Source organism: Lissotriton helveticus, chromosome 1_1 (assembly GCF_964261635.1).
Source record: "Lissotriton helveticus chromosome 1_1, aLisHel1.1, whole genome shotgun sequence".
NCBI lineage: Eukaryota > Metazoa > Chordata > Amphibia > Caudata > Salamandridae > Lissotriton > Lissotriton helveticus.
Window position 1 is genome coordinate 2066224016 of NC_136057.1, and position 22302 is coordinate 2066246317.

The following is a 22302-nucleotide window of genomic DNA, read 5'->3' on the forward strand; positions in this document are numbered from 1 at the left end:
CGAGACCGATTTCCCAACCTTTCACCTGCACTCCTCACCCCACGCACTAGTGAGAAGTGAAGTAACTCCTGTATATAGAGCACAGCAGCACCACGGTGACCCTTGCACTTCCCCGGTTCTTTGGGTGAATACTACAGATTGAGGACGGCATTCCTGACCCCCTGTTTCTTTCTTTCCCTCTCCAAACCCGGGCTGGATTCCATTGGCAAGAGTAGAAGGACCCCAAGGAGGAGCCAAGAAGAGGAGACTCGCCACTAGCCCCATATTGTCACCACGGATCTGGCTTATTCAACAAGTGAAAGACTCAGTACCCGTCCAAAAAAAGCCTTTAAGAAAATAAAGCCCTACTTACCAAGACCTGGTCTCCGGTCCCATACTTCCACCCCGCCACATCTGGTGTCAGGAGTGGGATCCCCTAGTTCCATCAGACAAAACGAGATGGATCAAGTAATACAGCATCTTATAAAGGGACAGGAGAAATTAGAATGGGCAATAGAAACACAGATGACGTCGGCTCAAGCGGATCGCGATGTATTCAAAAATACTATAACAGCTCAGATTGAAAGTCTGCAGAAGGTGGTTCATATTCCTGGGAACCCTGTAATAGTGGAAGGACACGCCCTCTCACACCATCCTTCGGGTGTATCTCTCCAGAAATACATAACCGGGGAGGATCCGGATACTTTCTTAACAAATTTCAAAAGAGCCGCCCGAGCCTGTGGGTGGCCTGAAGAAAATTGAAATTTTTCTTAGCTCCACTTCTGACTGGGGAGGCCCAGTCGACATATCAAGTGGCCAACGTCACCGGAAATACCCCCTATCATACCATAAAAGACATAATACTTGACCACTTAGGCCTTGATGCTGAGGCATATCGAGTAAGGTTCAGGAAAGAGAAAGGAGTACCTGGGGAGAATCCTAAGACTTTGTTTTTCAGATTGAAAACGGCCACTGACCAATGGCTAAAACCTTCCAGCAGTAGTAAAGAAGAAATTATGAACCGGATCTATTTGGAACAATTCATGGAGGCGTTACCATACGGCACTCAAAGATGGCTGAAACAGCACTCTGGCCTAACAGCTGAACAAGCCATAGAGATGGCGACCAATTATTCACGAGCCCAACCCCGGGTCCTGCCTTGGGACAATGAGAAAGCCAGCAAAGGGGGTCCACAGTATAAAGTGGAAAAGAAATCAAAACCAGCGGTGGAGGTGGCGAAAACCAAGACTTTTAGAACAGAACTAATCCCACCTAAGGGCCCACAATGCTTTGATTGTGGAGAGTGGGGCCATATTGCCTGTTTGTGTCCCAGACAAAAACCAGTGGAGGAACCCATGGAGGTTGGGTACATCCCGAAAGCAGTAATGTACACCGCAGAAATGGGTCCTTATACTATGTAAGTGTAAAGGTGAACAACAAGCTTGTAAGGGCTTTATTAGATTCGGGGTGCAGACAGTCGGTAATTCAGAAAGGCTTAACACTACCCCATCAGATAATACCCGAAACCTTAGTGCACATTAGATGTGTGCACGGGGATATCAAACCCTATCCCCTGGCAAGGGTAACTTTATTCCTCTGGTAGATCCCCTTGTACTGTGCGGGTGGGGGTGGTTGAGCCACTTCCCGAAGAACTTATATTGGGAGTAGATAATCCTGAATTCCAGTCTCTATTTAAAAAAGAACTTAAAAACATAGAAAGAGGTTTAGAAACCCCCCGCCCCAATCTGATTACAACGGAACCATGGGTACTAGACCGTAGCTTCCGTTTTGCCCAAGCAAATGATGCTACTCTCTTCAATGTGTGGGAGTCAGCGCATGTCAACCAGTCCTCTCCCTCTGCCACGTATCCACGTTTTGATATTGTGAATGATCTCCTTTACAGAGAAGGAAAACTGGAAGAACCTAGACAGTTACTAGTGCCCCAGCCTTTTCGAGAACAGAGTCTTGATATAATAGGACCACTGCCTCGAACATCCCGGGGTAACCTCTATGGCTTGGTTCTATTCAATTATGCCACCCGTTTCCCGGAGGCATTTCCACTTAAAGCTCCCATGTCAAAGAAAATAGCAGAAAAACTCCTTGAGCTCTTCTCTCGAGTTGGGTTACCCAAAGAAATCCTAATGGCAATGGCATAATGGCAATGCAGATTACTTATCTAGGGCATTTCCCCTCCCCGAATGGGAGAAACCAGGGGGGTGATATGTAACCAAGAGAGCCCGATGCCCAGCCAAGACTGCCATAACAAGGAATGGGGGAACTCCTCATGTCAATTATCACTTTCTGTCCATTTTCCACAGGACAAGTGGAGTTGGGAAAACACGCCATATTGCCCTGCGACGAATGAAGAAAAACCCAACGGTACCTTTAACTGGGCTTTCCATTATGAGGAAACTCCGCCCCTTCATGACGTCAACACAATCCTATTGGATAAAGACCAGGAAGAAGAACAGTTGGCGTGTGAAGACACCAGAGGAGTTCGGAAGGAAGGCGTCTCAACAGCGGAGAATCGTGATCGAGAAGCAGCCGATAGTGAAGAGGAGAGAAGACCGGTTACCGAGGGACATCAGACAGAGCCTGGAGGCCACGTGAAAGACTCAGTACCCATCTAAAAAAGTCTTTAAGAAAATAAAGCCCTACTTACCAAGACCTGGTCTCCGGTCCCTTACTTCCACCCCACCACATTTGTATAGAATTTTCTTGATATATTAAAGGGACATTATGGTTGTGATGTAACATATAAAATGCCCTTAAATTCCCCCTTTATGTTTAGTTATAGCAGCACAATTCCCGCCCAGTTTGATACGGATGGCTTTAAACATGTCAGAGATCACATCACAAATGATACCACTGACACCATCAATGACATCAAATAATTGCTGTTCTTGAATTTTTGATAACTGGTTGCATGCCTACAGCTTTGTGTCTGTATATAGTCCTTGCAAGGTATAGAGACGTTTAGAGATAAAAACATATGGCTAAGCCTGACAGCCTGTGGTGCAGGTGTTCTGAGTGGAGGATGAGGCAGAAGGCCACATCATGTACAAGAGTTTATTGGGCTTGACCGACTGCATGCTCATAGGGCTCTGGGGGAAGCTGGGCTGCATGCCCGGCATGGGCAAATATCAGGACCCATGCCTAGAGAGGTGCTTCACCTTGGTTCAGGTTCAATGCTCACAGACTGCTGAAGTTAGACAACGGTCGAGTCTTATGGGCTCTGGAGGGAAGCATGTTGAGGGTAAGGCCTGGGAAGCCGGGTTGATACTTGGGACTAGTGAACTCTGTTTTGAAAAGTTTGGTGATCTGCTTCAGGGATGCCAATGTTGTTATCAGTGCTCTTCATGTGTGAGATCATGAGCAGTGAACTGGAGGATGTGATGGTTTCATATGGATTTTTATGTTTTTAATCATAACAATTACTTCCAATCAACTGAAGTTATTCATGGAAATTAATATGGTTATTACAGAAACAATTTTAGTCTGTGCATAAAGAACCATAACTTCCCTTCAGCATTGGTTTATAGGTGAATATAAAACACTTGTTTTTAATAAAATTTATTTTTTATATTGCGCTTCACATTGCTCTAAGGTTGTTGGTGAGAATGAAAAACCTAAACTGGCACATATGGTTGCAGTGCTGCTGATCCAAAGGACTACAGTACCACTGATCATTACTGTGCATCCCCCGTGCTATGTGCCACAGAGACCAAATTTATATAATTGATATTGCAGTCAATTTATTATCAATGTTACTCTTTGTAGGAAAAAGGCTGCACTCTTACAACATTATATCATTCTAATAATCATTATCTATGATGGCACGGCTTAGGTGTATATTTTAAAAACTAATATGGCATATCCTATGGCATATTATTATTTCTGAGGGGGTAAGCTAGCAACATTTTAAGATATGGCTCCAAATATAAATAAAAAAGATTAAGGCAATGAGGCAATGTTAGAGATCAGCATTTTGGAACATATAATGCAATTTACAATATGGAATAGTCTTTCTCGATCATCGTTAGTATGAAGCACTCCACAAATTATAAAATTAAATGCTATGCAGAGCAATCTAATAACCGTCCGTAGTATAGTGCCCTTGCTAAACTATCTAAAATAAATGCTGGAACATCAAACAATGGGCACTGTTATGCTGGCTTTACTTTTCAATTGCAAACAACATTAGGGAAGCTCGTAACACCAGGTAGATCTTTTGCCTTGCTTTTCTACCTAAAACAGCTGTGTGCTACATCCACTTTCCGTCATTTTATGGTCTTTTTGAAGGGCATTCCACCAGTATGACGCAATTCCAAAGTGAAGAAAAACAGCTTGATGAAATCAGGAAATTGCAAAGATTTGGCCAAGGGTATGAAACCTGCCTACTAGGTATTTGAATTCCGGGTTCATGATAAAACAAAATTTTACAATTGCTTGAATATTAGGCGAACTGAATGTGTTCTAAAAATAATTAAACAAAAAAGTAGTCATGTTTTGTATGGTACATACAAAACATGACTATTTTTTTGTTTAATTATTATTTATTTTTTTAAACATCTTTTTATTGAAAGTAACACTTCCATCAGAAAACACATCATGGAGCAGCGAAAGGGCATTAGTACTTACATTATAGAAAGTCACATCAATGCAGTCAATGGCGAGTGTTACGATGGTTTACCTCCATTCCAATGTGCCCACCAGCCTATCCCTCCCCTACGGTCCTCCCCCCATCCACTTCGCCCTCTTCCCTCCTACCCCACTTCTCCCCCTTCCCGCCTTCCCAGAGTGCAAAACGTATCAGAGTACAAGTCCATTGCCTCCCTGGGAGGAAAAGTCTTTTGCAAGTCGTGGGCAGCGTCCGGTCAGGGAAGGTCCCACTATTCATCCTCCGGGGTGCCCAGTCACTCTCCTCTGTACCTCCTCCAGGCCTGCCAGATCTTTTCCCATTTACGGGGACAGCCCCGGCTATTGTAGATGACCTTTTCCGCCCTCTGGCACCAATCCATGTCTCGCTCCCATTCCTCTATCGTCGGTGCCAGGTCACTACCCCAGAGACGTGCGATATTTCTCTTTGCTACCATGCTTGCAAAGGCCAGCCATATCTTATCACCCTTGGGCCACGTTACCTCTCCCGTGACCCCTAGTACATGCCACCTAGCCTCCAGTGGCACCTCTGCCCCCACCACTTCCTCCATTATGTCCTTCAGCCTAACCCAGTATGAACGGATTTTAGGGCAGTCCCATAGGATATGGAAGAATGTGCCTTCCTCCCCGCACCCTCTCAAGCAGAAGTGTGATGCTGCATATCCCATCCTAAACTGCACCGTGCGCGGGGTGTAGGACCTGTGAAGGATGCGGAGCTGCACTAAGCGGAATCTCGCCCTAATTGCCACCTCTCTGGGACACTGCAGGGCCTCACTCCAATCGTCATCCTCTAGCATTCCCAAATCGGATTCCCATTTTTCCCGCAGCGGTCCAAGCGGATCTGGAAGATTGTTAATCAGTTTCTTATATGTGAGTGATATAGCCTTGTCAATCATTGGATCCAGTAGCAGCCTGTCTTCGAGTGGGGCGTATTCAGGTATCTGGTCTCCCTGTGATAAATGCGAATATATAGCGTGTTTGAGCTGCTGATAGTGGAGGAATTCGCCATCTCCCATATGGAATTCAGACTGCAAAGCCGCAAACTCCACCACTTGTCCCCTCTTCCAGACACCTCCCAATAGATCTATACCTATCAGGCTCCACTGGCGTAGGTCCCGGAGCTGTGCGACTTCCCTAAGGAAGTCACCCTTCCATAAGGGTGTCTGGGCCGTGAGCTTCCTTTCCCAGCCAAGCGATTTTGTCGCCCGTTTCCATATCTGGACCACCGACGCGGTCTGGGGGGCAAAGGCGAGGCACGCCGTGCCCCAGAGTAGAGGGCCGCCAAATAGGTGTCTGTGCCCAGAGCCATACGATCCACCCGGTAGGCCGGTTCCTCCTGCGGGGCAAACACCCATCCGTTAATGTTAGCCAGCTGGGCCGCACAATAGTATAGGCGGATGTCAGGTACTGCCAGTCCCCCCTCGTAGGGACCGCGCTGTAATTTACTAAGGGCAATCCGCGGACAACCCCCGCTCCACAGAAGGGAGCGCTGCTCCGCCTCAACCGTTTTAAAGATCCGATCTGGGATCGGGAAGGGGGAACTCTGTAGCACGTACAGCATTATTTTTAAGGTACCTTGCTGCGTACCTGGCTGCGTAGTCAGAGAATGAAAGACCACACTACAGTGAACAAAGAAGTGAAGATAGCAGCAAGGCTAAGTAGGGAGGATGGGGGAAGGAGGGCTAGGATGATAGCCATGGAAGGAAGGTAGGCTGTTAAAAAAAAAGACTGTCACAGTAACCTAGGTGTGGGGATGGTCGTTGAGGTCCAAAAATAGAGGGTCTAAGGGGAAGTGGTAAGAAGGAAATGGGTCACGTGACTAAGGGGGTCCCCTCTTAAATCAGATGTAGACATCACACAAAGGGTACGAAAGGCAATGTGAGGTGGGAGAGTGTAGGGTTAAGGACGAAACAGTCCCTAAAATGATAGAGAAAGGTAAAAAATGGGAACACGTGTGGGTTAAATGGAACAATTTTGAAAGAAGAGCCTTCAACAGATTGTCGTTTTCAGTGTAATATTATATCTTTCCATATGCAGTCCTGTTCCAGGCTGCCATTCTCAGTCGGGCGGAGTGGAATCCCACTGTGGAATTCTGGTCTGCCAATCACAACTGGCCCCCTTTCTTCACATCTAGGTTTTTCCGGGTACCAGAACACTGGACCCAATTTTACTGGCCAGAAAATAACATGTGGCAAATTGCTTCAGACTTCGGATGCAACAGCAAGCCAGGTCTTGTTCCTTAGCCTCGCCCAAACTCCATTTCTGTCAAGGGAAGAAACTAAAATACCTTCAGCAAACCTCTTTCTCCGCATCCACCTTGATGTTCTTGTTCCCAATTACCACCTGCTAATAGCAGATAGTAAATAGAGATGTTAAATCCTGTGGATTTGGGAATTCTGTGTGGTTTAATCCTGGGTAAAACAGAGTGTGCACATTCTATGCCCCAAACATGGGGATTAACTTGCAGTTGCACTGTACTGTCACCAAGCAGTACAGTAATTACTGGTGCAGATTGTGCACCGAACCATTACTGTGCAACTTGTGATGAGAGCCTAAAATGCTCCTCAAAGGTGGGTAGAGACCTTTTGATATTGTATTGGTAATTCCTCTGTTGCTACGAGATATTCTCTTGGCCCGTCACTAAGAATTTGCATTTATTTATGTATTTTTCATGCATGTAATTATTAATTTACATAGCACCATGGCTGCATCTCAGTATGCAACAGTCATTTCTGCTGAATAGATTATAAGGTATATGAGTGTTGATGTGTGCTTTGTCTACAAGTTTTACATTACATTACTACTTGCCAAATTCAGTACCTATTCACTAACTCTGAAAATAATGATAAGGCAACAAAGTGCACTCCTATGATACTTTATTTATACACTTATTGCTCAACCTAGAGTTAAACACTTTGGGTCCTAACTAGAAATGTCTTGGATTTGGAGGTCAATATTTATAGACTCCCTTAAAACTACGCTGGATGTGGTAATTACTGCAAAATCTCAGACCTCCTATTCCTGCACAGAATGTGCCACTCACAAAGAGGGGTGTGATGTTAAACTAGGCCAACGCCTTCTCAGAGTTATATTATGGTCATATTTCTTTGAGTGCATGATATGCAGCAGTGATATGCCAGTTTTGAGAATTCGTGAGTTTTTCAATAATAACATTATGTCCTTGCATGGCATGCATTGGTTCTTAGTCTCACGAAATGGAAAATGGTACATAGCATGAAGGTTGCTGAAGGTGATGCTTGCAGTATTGCTATAGTTTATTATAAGGAAGCAAGAGCTGTATCATGTGTTCAAATACACAGATCCTGTCATACCCGCACTGAGCTCATGCTAATAATGGTGCCAAAACCTCAAATCCATGAATCGCGGATTGCAGTAAAAAAAAAAGTAACAGCATGTTTAACATTATAAAACATGCTTGTTGAGGTACTCACTTTGAAAGGATTGCAAAAGCCTGCAAGAAAAACTGAAAAAACGTGTGGAATATGCTTTTCCGAATTGACTGTAATTTGTTTGTGAAAGAAAGTTGAGGCAGAAAGGCAGGTCATAAGCAAGTCACAAATTAAGTGACTGTCACAGGAGTTGTAAAAGTAGCGAGCAAAAAGCTAGGTGCTTAATGGAAGACAGGAAAGCCTATTGAGCCCAATAGGGCCCAAAAAGGGCTAACTTAATGGAAGGGGAACCAGTCCAGATGGAGTCAGACACAAGTGTAAACATAAGAAGGAAAATGGCAGCTGTGAGATAACTGGGGTGTATTTGTGGACAGCATAAAGATGATACAGAGTGTCGCCCCATACGAAAAGTGAGGGGGGGGGATAAGGAAGTAGATTCGCAGGTGAAAACCATGTTTTTTATAGGTATAATGTTGACAAATCATTGTTGAGGGTACAAAGTAATTGCCACAGCAATGCATACGGTCCTTACCAGTGCTCAGTTTGAGCCAGTTTCTAGTGGGGTACACCGGCATTCATTTTTGAGGGCTGACATTTATTTTTACTCATCAGATATTTTTGGAGAGCAAGAGAGAAAAACAAAGAACTAGAGAGATGGAACGCTGTCACAAAGAGAGAAAGCAGGAATCTGCAGGAGTGAGATAGAAGGGCAGGGAGTGACTGGCACTGGATTAATGATACATGAGGTGCATAGAAGACTACACAGCCTTGGTATTCGGTGTGCGGACATGTAATAGCGCCACCCGCAGGCTTCCAAGTGTAGCTTTGGTCACCGACATGCATTCTTTTGAAATTAAGCACTGATCCTTGCACATTAAAACTGCCTTATTGATAATGGCTTGAGAAGAACATAACTTGCAGTAAATTCACTCTAATGTCATTATGAGAGAGAACGTCTGTATAGCATGCACATGCGTGTATGTATGTAGAGGTGGCTAAAATATATGAATCCAATACTTAATAGGGTCAAACAGACGAATTCCAGGTTAAAATAGTATTAATATACTTGTCATGAGGATGTAGAAGCAGGCAATAAACTGAATGCAAAATAATTGTAGGACAATATTACTGACCACAGTAAAGTTAAATATAACGCATATGCCCGGTGCCATTCTAGCGCCAGCAACAAAATACTCAAGAAAGCTGGAATCAAGGATTTTTCAGGCAATGTGATATGATCAACATGATGAAACCTTCCCAATAAAAATGTATAAATAAATAAAAGAAATGCACCAGCTTACTTCTGAAGACAGGAAAAACGCTATGCGTGTTGGTAACTATTAACAAATGCCCTAAAATGGCAAGTACTGACCATGACTGATAGATTTCCTGTGTCAAGTCCTGCACTTATTTGGGTGCTCTGTGGTGGTGCATTATCTCATTACACCGAAATACAACACAAAAATGACGGTTCATGAGGTGACTTACTGTGATGATTAGCCCCTTTTCCTGGAAGTATTTGACCAGCAGGACTGCGTTCTGTTTGAAATTCATGAGCCTCCTTTCGATGGCTTTGAGGTTATCGTCCGGCCGCCCATGCTGCTCTGCGCGGTTCTGTAACCTTTCCTTCAGCCTGTGATTGGCACAAGCCAAAAACACCACTAAATCCGGAGTGCAGATCTGCGGAGAAAAAGGACAATGCAGCCAGGTGTTACATTAACATACCCGTAATTGCTTACAAATGCCCCATGACGTCGTAAACGTATGGCGTTAGTCTCAGGTGGGAATTAGTTAAAGAACTGAAAACCTTAAAGCACAATGTGTGTGACAATTCTCTAGATTGTTTATTCTTTTTTCTGTCACAAACAATGATCTATTCAGCATATACTGCAGATTAAGCTAGTAATTGGAGTTTAATTAAAGAAATAGTTCTTCTTGTCTTCCAGTTGGGTTTTTAATCACTGCCCGCTGATCCACTCTACAAAACCTGTCTGTATTTTTAACTCGCGTTAAAATGGATTCGTTTCTTCACACCTTCGCGGCTATCTTTGTTATATGAACAAATTAGCTGCGTATTTTTTAAGAATTTGTTAAACCAAGTGTGTGCAAAAACATAACTATAAATATTCTCCCCATTTCTTACTTTACATTAAATGCAGGAAAGAAGCATACAGCAGAATAATTTACCACCTACACTGTACCATGCTGATCTCTCAATATATCAAACAAGGAAACGCACGGCAGACATCAGCCGGAAACCAAACTATTAGGAAAAGTAGGTCACTTCCCAGCTCAAAAACACAAATAACGAATAACCCCACAACAAAGGGCACCCGCATGCTACGCGAAGCAAGAGTTTTTTTTTATTAACTTTGTTTTATTTTTATGTGATACAGCCCATGATTTATATTTACAATCCAGATATTGCCGTTCTACAGTCAATCTCCAATTACTCAGCTCGTAAAATAAATGACAATTCCTATTAAGAAAAATAAAAGATCTAAGAGAAATAAACGTAAAAAACGCATACAGAACATACAACAAAACATACATCAAAAAAGGCATGGTTTAGACCAAGGCAAAAGTTCGTAATGTCTGGGCCAATAGAAAGTGTAAGAAAAGCAGTTTTAAATAACGTTAAGGACTCAGTGGTCACATTTCCGTGGTGCATGCCATACTGATGACAACCGCAGCCGAGTAGCCACTTTCTAGCAGAGGTGCAGGGGCGTAGCTTCGTGGGGGTGTTTGGGGTGTTACACCCCCTAAACAAGCATTTGAAATGCATTTTTTTGAGTTAGAGCTATTGGTGTTGTAAATGGCCATGTGTTTAGGTCGAGGACCGTAGGCTGCGCTTGCGCAGTCTCGGTCAGAGATTTAATGTTTACCAGTATGTGGGCGTGAACCCTCCTCTCTTCTCCATTGGCTGGCCTCGTAAATGCTAAAAACACAGTTGATGGACAGAATGTAGAACAATGTCATACATTCACCCCAGTACAAGGATCTGGGCCTAAATCCATCGTTTTTTTGCACTCCACACCACCCTGGGTTAGACACTGGCTATATGCAAATCAGCTCTGACCCTGTGCCTCATGGGAACAGTCCAGTCCGAACTACCAAGCCATGCCTTTCCCAGACCGGAATCAAGCATCCAAGGACTGGTTTCTGGCTATCAGCTTTCATCAACCTGGATAGCTTGACTCCAGTGGTGTGGAGAGCCTCGTAAATGCTGGCCAGCCATTGGAGGAGAGGGGCATCACTCCCTTTAAGCCCCGTCTTTTCCTGATTCGGGGGCTTGTTTTTTAGGTTCTTTCTCTCTGTGACATCTCTCGAACCTAAAAAACACGCCCCCCAGTCTGAAAAGGACGGGGCTACATCATCGGTTTGCAGCGCTGTGGTTTGTTCCTGCACCTAGGGATTGGGGCAGCGTCATCGGCCTGCCGCGCTGGGATTGGCTCCCACCTGTTTCCCTATCATTTTCTTTATCCATTTATTTTCCTTTCCTTTATCTCTTTCAGGCGGCGTGCCCTCTGCGGGCCGGGCTTTCATTTGCCGGCGCTAATTCTCGGCTGCCTGTTTCTCGTCCTCCATTGTAGTCTGGGCATCGACTCAGGCACGCTCACGACTGCTCGCTGTTTCCCTATCATTCTCTTTATCCATTTATTTTCCTTTCCTTTATCTCTTTCTCTCCCTAGCTTTGGGTGTGATGTTGAAAACATAACCCTTCTCCCGAACAAAGAGTGCGGTGCCACCTACAATCACAGCCGAAATTAGGTATTTATTTAGTTCACGGCTACAGGAGCTCATCTGTCTCTAACTCTAACAGAAAGAACAAAGCACCAATCCTCATGGAAGAAGATAAAAACATTCCTTTAAATAGTTTGTTATTTGAAAACAGTGTCCAGCTGGTGCATATTAATAAAGACATGCTCCCTTTCTGTTTTCCTGGCTTCAGCTGTGACTTGGTGCTTTTCAGGCCTAACAGCTAAAAGCTGCCAACGGAGCCGCGCCATCACCCACGCTGAGAGCAATCTCTGTGAAACTCGGGAGCAAGGGTGGCTGATCGGTTACAGCAATTTGAAAGACTGCAGTAATTGCAGTGCGGGATCTTTCCTCTCATGCCATACAAGTAGGAATATAGGTCAGACGTAATGCTTTTGGTTAAGTATCTGAACTGAAAAGCTACCATTTCCCTTCAAACGACACTCTTTAGTACACGCGGGGTCGCCAGTGCCAGGCCTCGCCGCTTTAAAATGTTTCAGGGGGAGTGCCCTCTGCTGGCCGGGCTTTCATTTGCCAGCGCTAATTCTCGGCTGCCTGTTTCTCGTCCTCCATTGTAGTCTGGGCATCGGCTCGGGCACGCTCCCGACTGCTCGCTGTATCCAGACGCGCCATTTAAATGATGTTTATGTTAAGGGAGTCATGTTCAGTGTGACTGGATTGCATGGAAACTGATGTCGTTGTCACTTTATATTAGACTCTGCACCTTCGCCGAGGCAGCAATCGAGGCCGGCAGCTGAGTGGCTGCAGGATGAAATATTCAGCTCGTTTCCATTTGAAGCTGCACAGGCCCCATTGTTCTCACTGGAGGGGCTGATTAACCCCTGTCGGGGCCAGGACACTGTCAGGTAGATTTGCATGAGGAAAAAAGGGAAATCTGATTATTAGTAACATGTGTGCAGTCAACGTAAACTAGGGGTAAAAGGCACCATTGTTAGAGGTGAGGGGGCCTTGTGCGTGTACTGTGCAGTGTGAGAGGAGGCTTGTAAGGCGCTTCCACTCAGTATAATACTATCATTGTACATCCCCTCTAGCACTCTTCAACATGTAAATTCAGTATGTGGTGTGTGAGTAGTTTATCCAACCTCTATGCCCGTTTTTTGTGCCTCTCTTCCCTCCTGCTTGTGATCCCTTTTCGTGCCTCTGTTCCCTCCTGCTTGTGATCCGTTTTTTTCGTGCCTCTGTTCCCTCCTGCTTGTGATCCGGTTTTTCTGTGCCTCTATTCCCTGCTTCAATTCACTCCCCTCCGTAGACGCACCTATGCCCGTTTTCTGTGCACAGGCCCCATTGTTCTCACTGGAGGGGCTGATTAACCCCTGCCGGGGCCTGGACACTGTCAGGTAGATTTGCATGAGGAAAAAAGGGAAATCTGACTATTGGTAACACGTGTGCAGTCAACGTAAACTAGGGGTAAAAGGCACCATTGTTTGAGGTGAGGGGACTTGTGCGTGTACTGTGCAGTGTGAGAGGAGGCTTGTAAGGCACTTCCACTCAGTATAATACTATAATTGTACATCCCCTCTAGCACTCTTCAACATGTAAATTCAGGATGTAGTGTGTGAGTAGTTTATCCAGCCACTATGCCCGTTTTCTGTGCCTCTGTTCCCTCCTGGTTGTGATCCGGTTTTTCGTGCCTCTGTTCCCTCCTGTTTGTGATCTGTTTTTTTTGTGCCTCTGTTCCCTGCTTCAATTCACTTCCCTCCGTAGACGCACCTATGCCTGTTTTCTGTGCCTCTGTTCCCTCCTACTTGTGATCTGGTTTTTCGTGCCTCTGTTCCCTCCTGCTTGTGATCCGGTTTTTGGTGCCTCTGTTCCCTCCTGCTTGTGATCTGGTTTTTTCGTGCCTCAGTTCCCTCCTGCTTGTGATCTGGTTTTTTCGTGCCTCTGTTCCCTCCTGCTTGTGATCTGGTTTTTTCGTGCCTCTGTTCCCTCCTGCTTGTGATCCGGTTTTGTGTGGCTCTGTCTGTGTGTGTGTGTGTGTGGCTCTGTCTGTGTGGCTCTGTCTGTGTGTGTGGCTCTGAGTGTCTGTGTGGCTCTGTCTGTCTGAGTGTGTGGCTCTGTCTGACTGTGTGTGTGGCTCTGTCTGTGTGGCTCTGTCTGTGTGTGGCTCTGTGTGTGTGGCTCTGTGTGTGTGGCTCTGTGTGTGTGGCTCTGTCTCTGTGTGTGGCTCTGTCTGTGTGTGTGGCTCTGTCAGTGTGTGGCTCTGTGTGTGTGTGGCTCGGTGTGTGTGTGGCTCTCTGTGTGTGTGGCTCTGTCTGTGTGTGTGTGGCTCTCTGTGTGTGTGGTTCTGTGTGTGTGTGTGGCTCTGTGTGTGTGTGTGTGTGTGTGTGTGTGGATCTGTCTGTGTGTGTGTGTGTGTGTGTGTGGCTCTGTCTGTATGTGTGGCTCTGTCTGTGTGTGGCTCTGTCTGTGTGTGGCTCTGTGTGTGTGCCTCTGTGTGTGTGGCTCTGTCTGTGTGTGTGTGTGTGTGTGTGTGTGTGTGGCCCTGTCTGTGTGTAGCTCTGTGTGTGTGTGGCTCTGTGTGTGTGTGTGTGTGTGTGGCTCTGTCTGTGAGTGGCTCTGTCTGTGTGTGGCTCTGTCTGTGTGTGTGGCTCTGGGTGTGTGTGTGTGGCTCTGGGTGTGTGTGTGTGGCTCTGTCTCTGTGTGTGTGGCTCTGTCTCGGTGTGTGTGTGTGGCTCTGTGTGTTTGTGTGGCTCTGTGTGTGTGGCTCTGTGTGTGTGTGGCTCTGCGTGTGTGTGTGGCTCTGTGCTTGGGTGTGTGGCTCTGTGTGTGTGTGTGGCTCTGTCTGTGTGGCTCTGTCTGTGTGTGGCTCTGTGTATGTGGCTCTGTGTGTGTGGCTCTGTGTGTGTGGCTCTGTGTGTGTGGCTCTGTCTCTGTGTGTGGCTCTGTATGTGTGTGTGGCTCTGTCTGTGTGTGGCTCTGTGTGTGTGTGTATGTCTCTGTGTGTGTGGCTCTGTCTGTGTGTGTGTGGCTCTCTGTGTGTGTGGCTCTGTGTGTGTATGGCTCTGTGTGTGTGGATCGGTCTGTGTGTGTGTGTAGCTCTGTCTGTATGTGTGGCTCTGTCTGTGTGTGGCTCTGTCTGTGTGTGGCTCTGTCTGCTTGTGGCTCTGTCTGTGTGTGGCTCTGTGTGTGTGCCTCTGTGTGTGTGGCTCTGTCTGTGTGTGGCTCTGTGTGTGTGTGTGTGGCTGTGTGTGTGTGTGTGTGTGGCTGTGTGTGGGTGTGTGTGTGTGTGTGTGTGTGTGGCTCTGTCTGTGTGTGGCTCTGTCTGTGTGTGGCTCTGTCTGTGTGTGTGGTTCTGGGTGTGTGTGTGTGTGTGGCTCTGGGTGTGTGTGTGGCTCTGGGTGTGTGTGTGGCTCTGGGTGTGTGTGTGTGGCTCTGTCTCTGTGTGTGTGTGGCTCTGTCTCGGTGTGTGTGCGGCTCTGTGTGTGTGTGTGGCTCTGTGTGTGTGTGTGGCTCTGTGTGTGTGTGGCTCTGTGTGGATAGCTTTTTTTTGTAGGTGGCTCTATGTGTGGGTGGCTCTGTCTGTGTGAGGGTGGCTCTATGTAGGTGGCTCTGTGTGGGTGGCTCTATGTGAATGACTCTGTGTGGGTGGCTCTGTGTGGGTGGCTCTGTATGTGTGTGTGGGTGGCTTTGTGTGTGTGGCTCTGTGTGGGTGTAAATGCAATAGGTCATGCATTTGCGAGTGATTAAGCTATTGGCATTGTAAATGACAATGCCATTTATTTATGTTTTAAAAACCAAAACATAAATAAAAATAATGTCATGAGCAATGCCAATAGCTCTAACTTTAACAATGCCGAGACCATTGCATTGTAAATGTTAGAAACGGGATCTCTGGCTGGCCAAGGCTTGCGCCAAAGTCAGTCAGAGACCACCACTTCCACGTCAGGGCAAGGGAGTCACACACCAAGATAACCCCTGCTCACCCTCTAGGTAACGTGACGCGAGCAGCCAGGCTAAACTTGGAGGCTATGTAGGTTAAGTGTTTGCGCGCATAACCCGCAACAACACCCAAGGCCCACCACAAAGGAAACTCCACACAAGGGTATATCTAAAAATAGTCTTTGTATTATACCACAAACATTAGATAATAAACATATACTTTACAATGTGCGAACAGGCACGGGCAGAATTTACAGGGGATATGTACAAGACAGGGCCACCTGGACCACTGCCAGGAATCATCACTTTTTAGGAATAGTAATTAGCACATAGAACACTTGTAGAACCAAATAGAAAATGTAGCACACAACCAGTGATTACTGGTAAAGGGTAAGTACCTCCTACACAACCCCAACCACCTTAGGAAAGTATTGCGCAGGGAACCAATACCTCACTAGCAACACCTGTACTAGGAGAAAAACAACCACCTAAGTATCACCAACATTTAGGGGTATAAGCATAGGAACATTACACATGATGCATTAACATTCAGAGGTGTAGGAAAGAAAAACACATGATGCATCAAAACACATTCAGAGGTGTAAGAACAAGCAATTGCACAAAGCTCACATGAGCCACAACCTGTGGCAGTCCCTAGGCCCTCTGGCCTTGTAGGGGCTAGGACGCCCTGTGTCCCAGTGTCAGGGGCCTAAACGTGGCAGCTGCCCACGAAGTGCTGGGCAGCTGAATCATCAATGGGGCAAAACACAACGTGGGAGCCTCGGGGCTCTAACCAACTAGAATGGCACTCCAGAGCCTCTCTGGGGCTCTGAGAACAGTATGCGGATTTCGTTGGAGTCCCTTGTGGACTCGAGACAAAAAATGCGATCCTCAAGAGCCTCGTGGGCTCTGTTTGCAAATGGCCCCTCCTGGAGCCTCCCGTGGCTCTAAGGAAAGAAATGCCCCCGCGAGCCTCTCTGGGCTCGCAACTGAAGAACTGCCTGGAGCCTCTCAAGGCTCATCCACAAACATGCCCCGGCGAGCCTCTCTGGGCTCGCAACTGAAGAACTGCCTGGAGCCTCTCAGGGCTCATCCACAAATATGCCCCCGGATGCTGGAGTCCCACTCGGGGGACTCCGAGGCAGGAAATGCCCTGGGAGCCTCGGGGCTCCTAAATTACCAGCGCCCCACTCGTCGGAGAGAGCACACTGGAGGGGCAGGCACCGGCAATGTGCCACGACGCCCCCCTCTGCTGCCAACACCACAAATGCCCCACTCACCGGTTCCTGGGACGGCTCTCGCTTCGCCCGGTCCTTTCTTCCGGGGTCCGGGGCTCCGGGGGCGGCCTCAGCCTCAGGTGACGCCGTGGGAGTTTCTCTTAGACCAGGAGCGCGGGGTGGGCTCCCGTCCGCTTCCTGTTTGCTGCGGGCCTGGCCATGTCCCACCGCAGCCTGCCTGACTTCCGGGGTTGCGGCTGCGGCCATTAGCAGCGCGGCCCTGGGGTGGGGAGGCGGAACAGCGCCTCACGAAGGATCGGGCCGGCGGCGGTGATGTGGGGCTGAAGAGGGGTGGCCTCCCTCGAATTTAAATATAACGCGAGGTGGGCACTCGCTAGCACAATTGAAGCGCTCCCAAGCGCTAAAGGAAATTTAAAGCGCTCCCTGCGCTAAAATAGCGAATAAAGCGCTTCCAGGCGCTTAGAGGTGAATTCAGCGCTCCCAGCGCTAGAGGAACCAAAGTAAAGTGCTATTAAGTGCTGGGGGCCAAAATCAAGCGCTCCCAGGCGCTAGAGCACAAGTAAAGGTCCATAAGTCCAGCAAAGTTATTTTAGATAGGCAGGGGGGGCAAGGCTGGGCCCAGAGCCAGCTCACTGGGCCTCCAGGCAGGGAGGCAGTCCAAGTGGCGGTCCTCCTGGCACCCGGCAGCAGCCCCCCTCTTGACAGGATTCAAGAAGAGAACAACATGTAAGGGGACACAGCCCCTTCTTATACTGTAAAATCCTTTGTCTCAGGGTGCAGGGTGGGGGAGAAACCAGTCGCAACTGGTTTTGGAGCACCCTTGATGTGCTCAACCACCCTTTTCATTCATTAGGCAGGCTAGGGTCATTAGACGCACCACAGGGGGCGGAGCCAGCATTGTGTGGGGAAAGCCCAGTCCTATTCAGGACCCAGGTGCACTCCTCCCCAGCCATCAGCATGCTAATCTCCACACTCACCACCGGGCAGACCCATCCAGACTCCTGGAGCCAGGCTTGCCAGCCAGCTCCAGCCAATCACACACCAGCACCCTCACTGCACACACACACCCATGTCTAGAAGTGGTACTTCCCCACTAGACACATACACGCCGCATATCTCATTGCGCAGCATTCAATCACACAAGTCGGCACATACCAAACTCGAGCCTGCACCCCCCACACATCAGGAACTACCAGGGAACCAGATATTCCCCATGCATTCCTATGGGAGGGCAGGCCAACCTTACTCCTACGCACGCACTTTACCCTGGGACCCAGGGAAAAAGTGCGCCAAGCCAGAAATCATGAACGCCAGGTTGCCATCAAAAGCAAAAAGTTCAGGGGTGAACCAGCCAAAGAGGCCCGGGTCCAACAATAAATTTTTGTTTACCCTTGTGTTATGGAGTGGATGTATGTAGTTTGAGTAAAATTATGTAGGTTGGATTGAATTGTTAGTTGTGAAATTGTGTGGCGCGGAATTGCGTGGAGTGGATTTGTGTAGTGCAAATGTGTGGTTTGGTGTGCAGTGGAATTATGTGTATATAAATTAAGTGATGTAGAGCGCAGTGGTGTATAGTAAAGTTGTGTAGAGTATAGTGGCATAGAGTGGCGCGGCTTATATTGAAGTGGAATGGAGTGGAGTGGTGCAGATTGTAAAAGAGTGGCTTAGAGTGGTGTAAAGTGTAGTGGTGTACAGTAGTTTTTTTCAGAGTAGAGTGAAGTAGTTTAGAGTGGAGTGGTAAAGAGTGGAGTGGATTGCCGTAGAATGCAGTGCCAAGCATGCAGTTTTGCAGAGTAGAATAAAGGTTTCCCCAATACTCAAGTATTCACTGGCCTTTGTCCCTATATACAAGCATGCACAGAGAATAGAGGGTAACGCATGAAAACTACTAAAACTACTTCATGCAAACACGACCAGAGCACCTAGATGCGTACATGAAAGGAGATGCAGACATGAATAAATGAGGGGATGTGTCCTAGCAATGCAAATTTCTGTTTTTTGGTTCTGGATCCCCAGGTTTGAATCCCAGCCTCTGTGCTAGACTGAAGATCATATGGTTCTAGGCAAATCATTTAATCTTCCTGTACCTAAAATGTGTTACAATGTATTTGTGTCTTCCTCACTTGATGTACATGATCTTGTACATCGTCTCCAGACCCTTCACATAATGGTATTTAAATAGTGCTCCGTTGCTTCACAGCTAGGGTTGCACTATATAAATACCTACATATGCAAACATATGATTTCGACTTCTACAACCATACCTGGCAGAGGCTGTAACATGCATAGAGCATTGAGGCTGGCTGCTACGTGGATACACAACTGAAAGCAGTGACATGTATAGAAGACCGAGGCTTCTACTTGAATACACAACTTCTAATACTAAATGCGTACAAGAGTGAGGCTCCAAATCCAGCACCGGTCTGAATATAGCATTTACAGCCTGCTCTTTCTTATGACGCAGATGGCACAACAAAGGCAGATTTGTAAACGAAGACAGTGGTTTCGCTTAAACTGATGTACTCCACGCGTCGGCAAAACATTGCAAACTGTAAGGTAAGGTTTAGAGTGTGCACAGGCTTGTAGGATAGCTCCTCTGTTTGAGATCGGAACCAGATCTGTTCATCAGGCAGGGCCGTTCCAGCTGAACTCGAGCCAGAGAGAACCGGTAAAGCACAGAGGAGAACTCTGCTCTTGGTTGCGTCATCTCAAAAGATCTTTGCAACCTCAGGGGACTCTCTGCTATGTAAGCGGGGAGCACTTCAGAGCTATACGGCTGAGGAGGATAGGCTAGGATGAATTAGACTGCGTTTGAAGTGCCGAGTCTGTAAGTGAAGCATCCGTGTAACATGTGAAAGAGTTTCTGCTGTTGTAGACATGAGCTTGCAGCATCTGTCCAGTAGAGGAATCCATACATGTGCTGTCAGATCGTGTGAGCAGAGGGACAGCACTACTGTCAAAAGCCTGAGGTATCAACATCTATGTAAACTGACGGACAGCTCAGCTGTCCAACTTGTGAATGTGCAAGATCACTAAGCATGTATTAAAAGCAACACAATGGCAACAGACAATGACAAATAAACAAAACCATGTAGTGGACACAGCTTCCGTAAAAAAAAAAAGCCACATGAAGGGCATGCATGGGATAGGGATGGGGTCAGTGCTTCAAACGGAAAATAGAAGTACAGGTACTCTGAGAAGTGCTGGTACTCTCCAATTAAACTTATTACATCACTCTTGAGAACTGCAGGTACTAACAGTCTCAAAATAAACGAGCACCAGTAGATGTAATGTATATTAATATGCAAAGTAGTGTCACAGGCGAGACGTAGGGCTTTGTCAATGGGAGATGGGTGCAGAGAAAATCAAAGGAAGAAAGTGTCTTTTTTCATGATTCCTACCACATGCGAGCCTGCATCTCTTATCTTCTGCCTGGAACCCAAGACAGTGATCAGAGACCAGAGACACAAACAGGCAGGTTGAGGTGAAGCTGCCATTTGCCTCCGCTTTTGGAGCACAATTGGAGGATGCCAGAGCAATAGTTTAGCTTTCAAAAGTGTTACTGAAACACTATGCCACGCATGGGAAAGCATTACCTCAACTCATTTTGTGAAGCTCTGTTTAGTCACTGATGAGTCTGGCAAACAATAACCATGTGCACACAAGTTTAAAGTGCCTGAAATATGCTAATTTAATGTCATGCTCGCGTTATCTGCACATTCACGTCCACCAGATTCCGCCGGGATCACTTTGACTGTGGTATTGACAACAAAGCAAGTATATGGAGAGCGCATCTAAAGCTCATCTGTGGAAGTAGAGGATCTAGCCTTAAGTCTAGAGTTTCCGACTCTAGAGCTGGGGAACCAGGTTTGAGCCTTGGTGTGAGCTCAACTTCTGTGATTTAGGGCAAATCGCTTAATCTCCCGCGCCTACCAAATAATGAATGTGTCCTTGTGTAGGGTACCTGGTGCTCATGTAAAGCGCTCTGATACCTTCAGGTCGAGCTCGCACTATATAAAGCTGCAATAAAAATAAATAGAAAGGATTTACTCTGTAAAAATGCCCCTATACCAAACAAAGCCTTGTACGAGCGATCCCCTGCTGTCTGCAAACAGGCCTGGGCACTGAAAGGTAAGGTGCAGTACAGAAGGAAATATGTCCTTACATTGACATATACCAGGATCTCAACTGTTCAAACTGGTGAACTAAGCATGTGTTTATGGCTCAAGCACCTGTAATTGCACAATAATAGAACTTGTATTTACGTTTCTTAAGGAAAACAAAGTGGTGGTTTGAGAACATAGGTTTGAGGCAGGTGAGAGGATTGCTGCCCAGCAGCCTCTCGGTGCGTTACCGCCACCTGAGGAGTGTATGGCACTTCAAAAGATTATGTCTTATTACACCCTGGCATGTTGACCATCAAACGTGCAGCAAAAGAGGCAGAGCCCTGCAATGTGTGTATTGCACGACTAGAAGGGAGAGGTGGGTGGAAAGAAGGAAGCCCGTGTGTTCACTCGATTGTACATGTGTAGTGCGAAAACGCATGTGCTTTAAATCGTGGGCCGGGGGGGGGGGGAAGACGGACCAGTTAAGGACCACAGGGAAGCCCTCCTTGCGGCAGGAACAAACACAAAGGTTGCAAGACGGAAAGCCCAGGAAAGGGCAGGATTCAAACCAGCGAGCCACCCAATACAAAAGCGAGGGCGAGCATGAAAGGAAAGCTCAAAAGAGAGGGCATGGGCCCCCATGGTTCACAGCTGACCTCACCTGGGAAATTCTCATGCTGTGGACACTGCTGACAAACAACCTCGCTGCCGAATCGCCAGGGGGCGTGGGACACCGCCTAAATAATAACAGCCTCGCCTCCGCATTGATTGGTAGCACGTTCCCTTTTGGAAGAACAGCATCATCACTGTGAATCTGGCCATCTGGCTGTGCAGGGCCGTGACTAGGACGGAGGAGCGCTGGTGAGTCCTGAAGGGACCCGGAAAGCAGACCTGGCTGAGGACGCTGAGGAGGGGCATGCTATGCTGTGAGTAAAGCTGCAATGCGGTGAGGTGGCGAGGCGACGATCCGGGAGGCTTCTCTCCCCTGCAGCAACCTGCATCACCCAGAGCATTAGCTGGGGCTACGGGAACCTGGTGAGAGGTGCTCTTTCTCCCGCAGCAGCGGGCAGCCAAAGCAGAGCAGCAGCAAAACTCAGAAGAGTCAGGGGGCGTGCCCAAAGGAACTGAGAGGCCGGCAATGGAACAGGAGTGGCGGGCATTAATAAGGCACGAACAACAGAAGTGGGGGGGCGGGAGAGAAGGCTCGCACAGCGGGAGGGGTGGCAGGGACCAAAGTAGTGCTCAGGAAAC

The 22302-nt window shown here is 47.1% G+C and overlaps 1 protein-coding gene across 1 annotated transcript in view; it reads right to left on the minus strand.

Moving 5' to 3' along the window:
* The window catches only part of AK5 (adenylate kinase 5), a 2677990-nt gene that overhangs the window by 1736725 nt on the left and 918963 nt on the right, over positions 1–22302 (minus strand). Inside the window, exon 6 of the mRNA XM_078645236.1 lies at positions 9537–9728. Coding sequence (XP_078501362.1) covers positions 9537–9728 — 192 coding nt within the window. The remainder of the gene's footprint in view (positions 1–9536; positions 9729–22302) is intronic.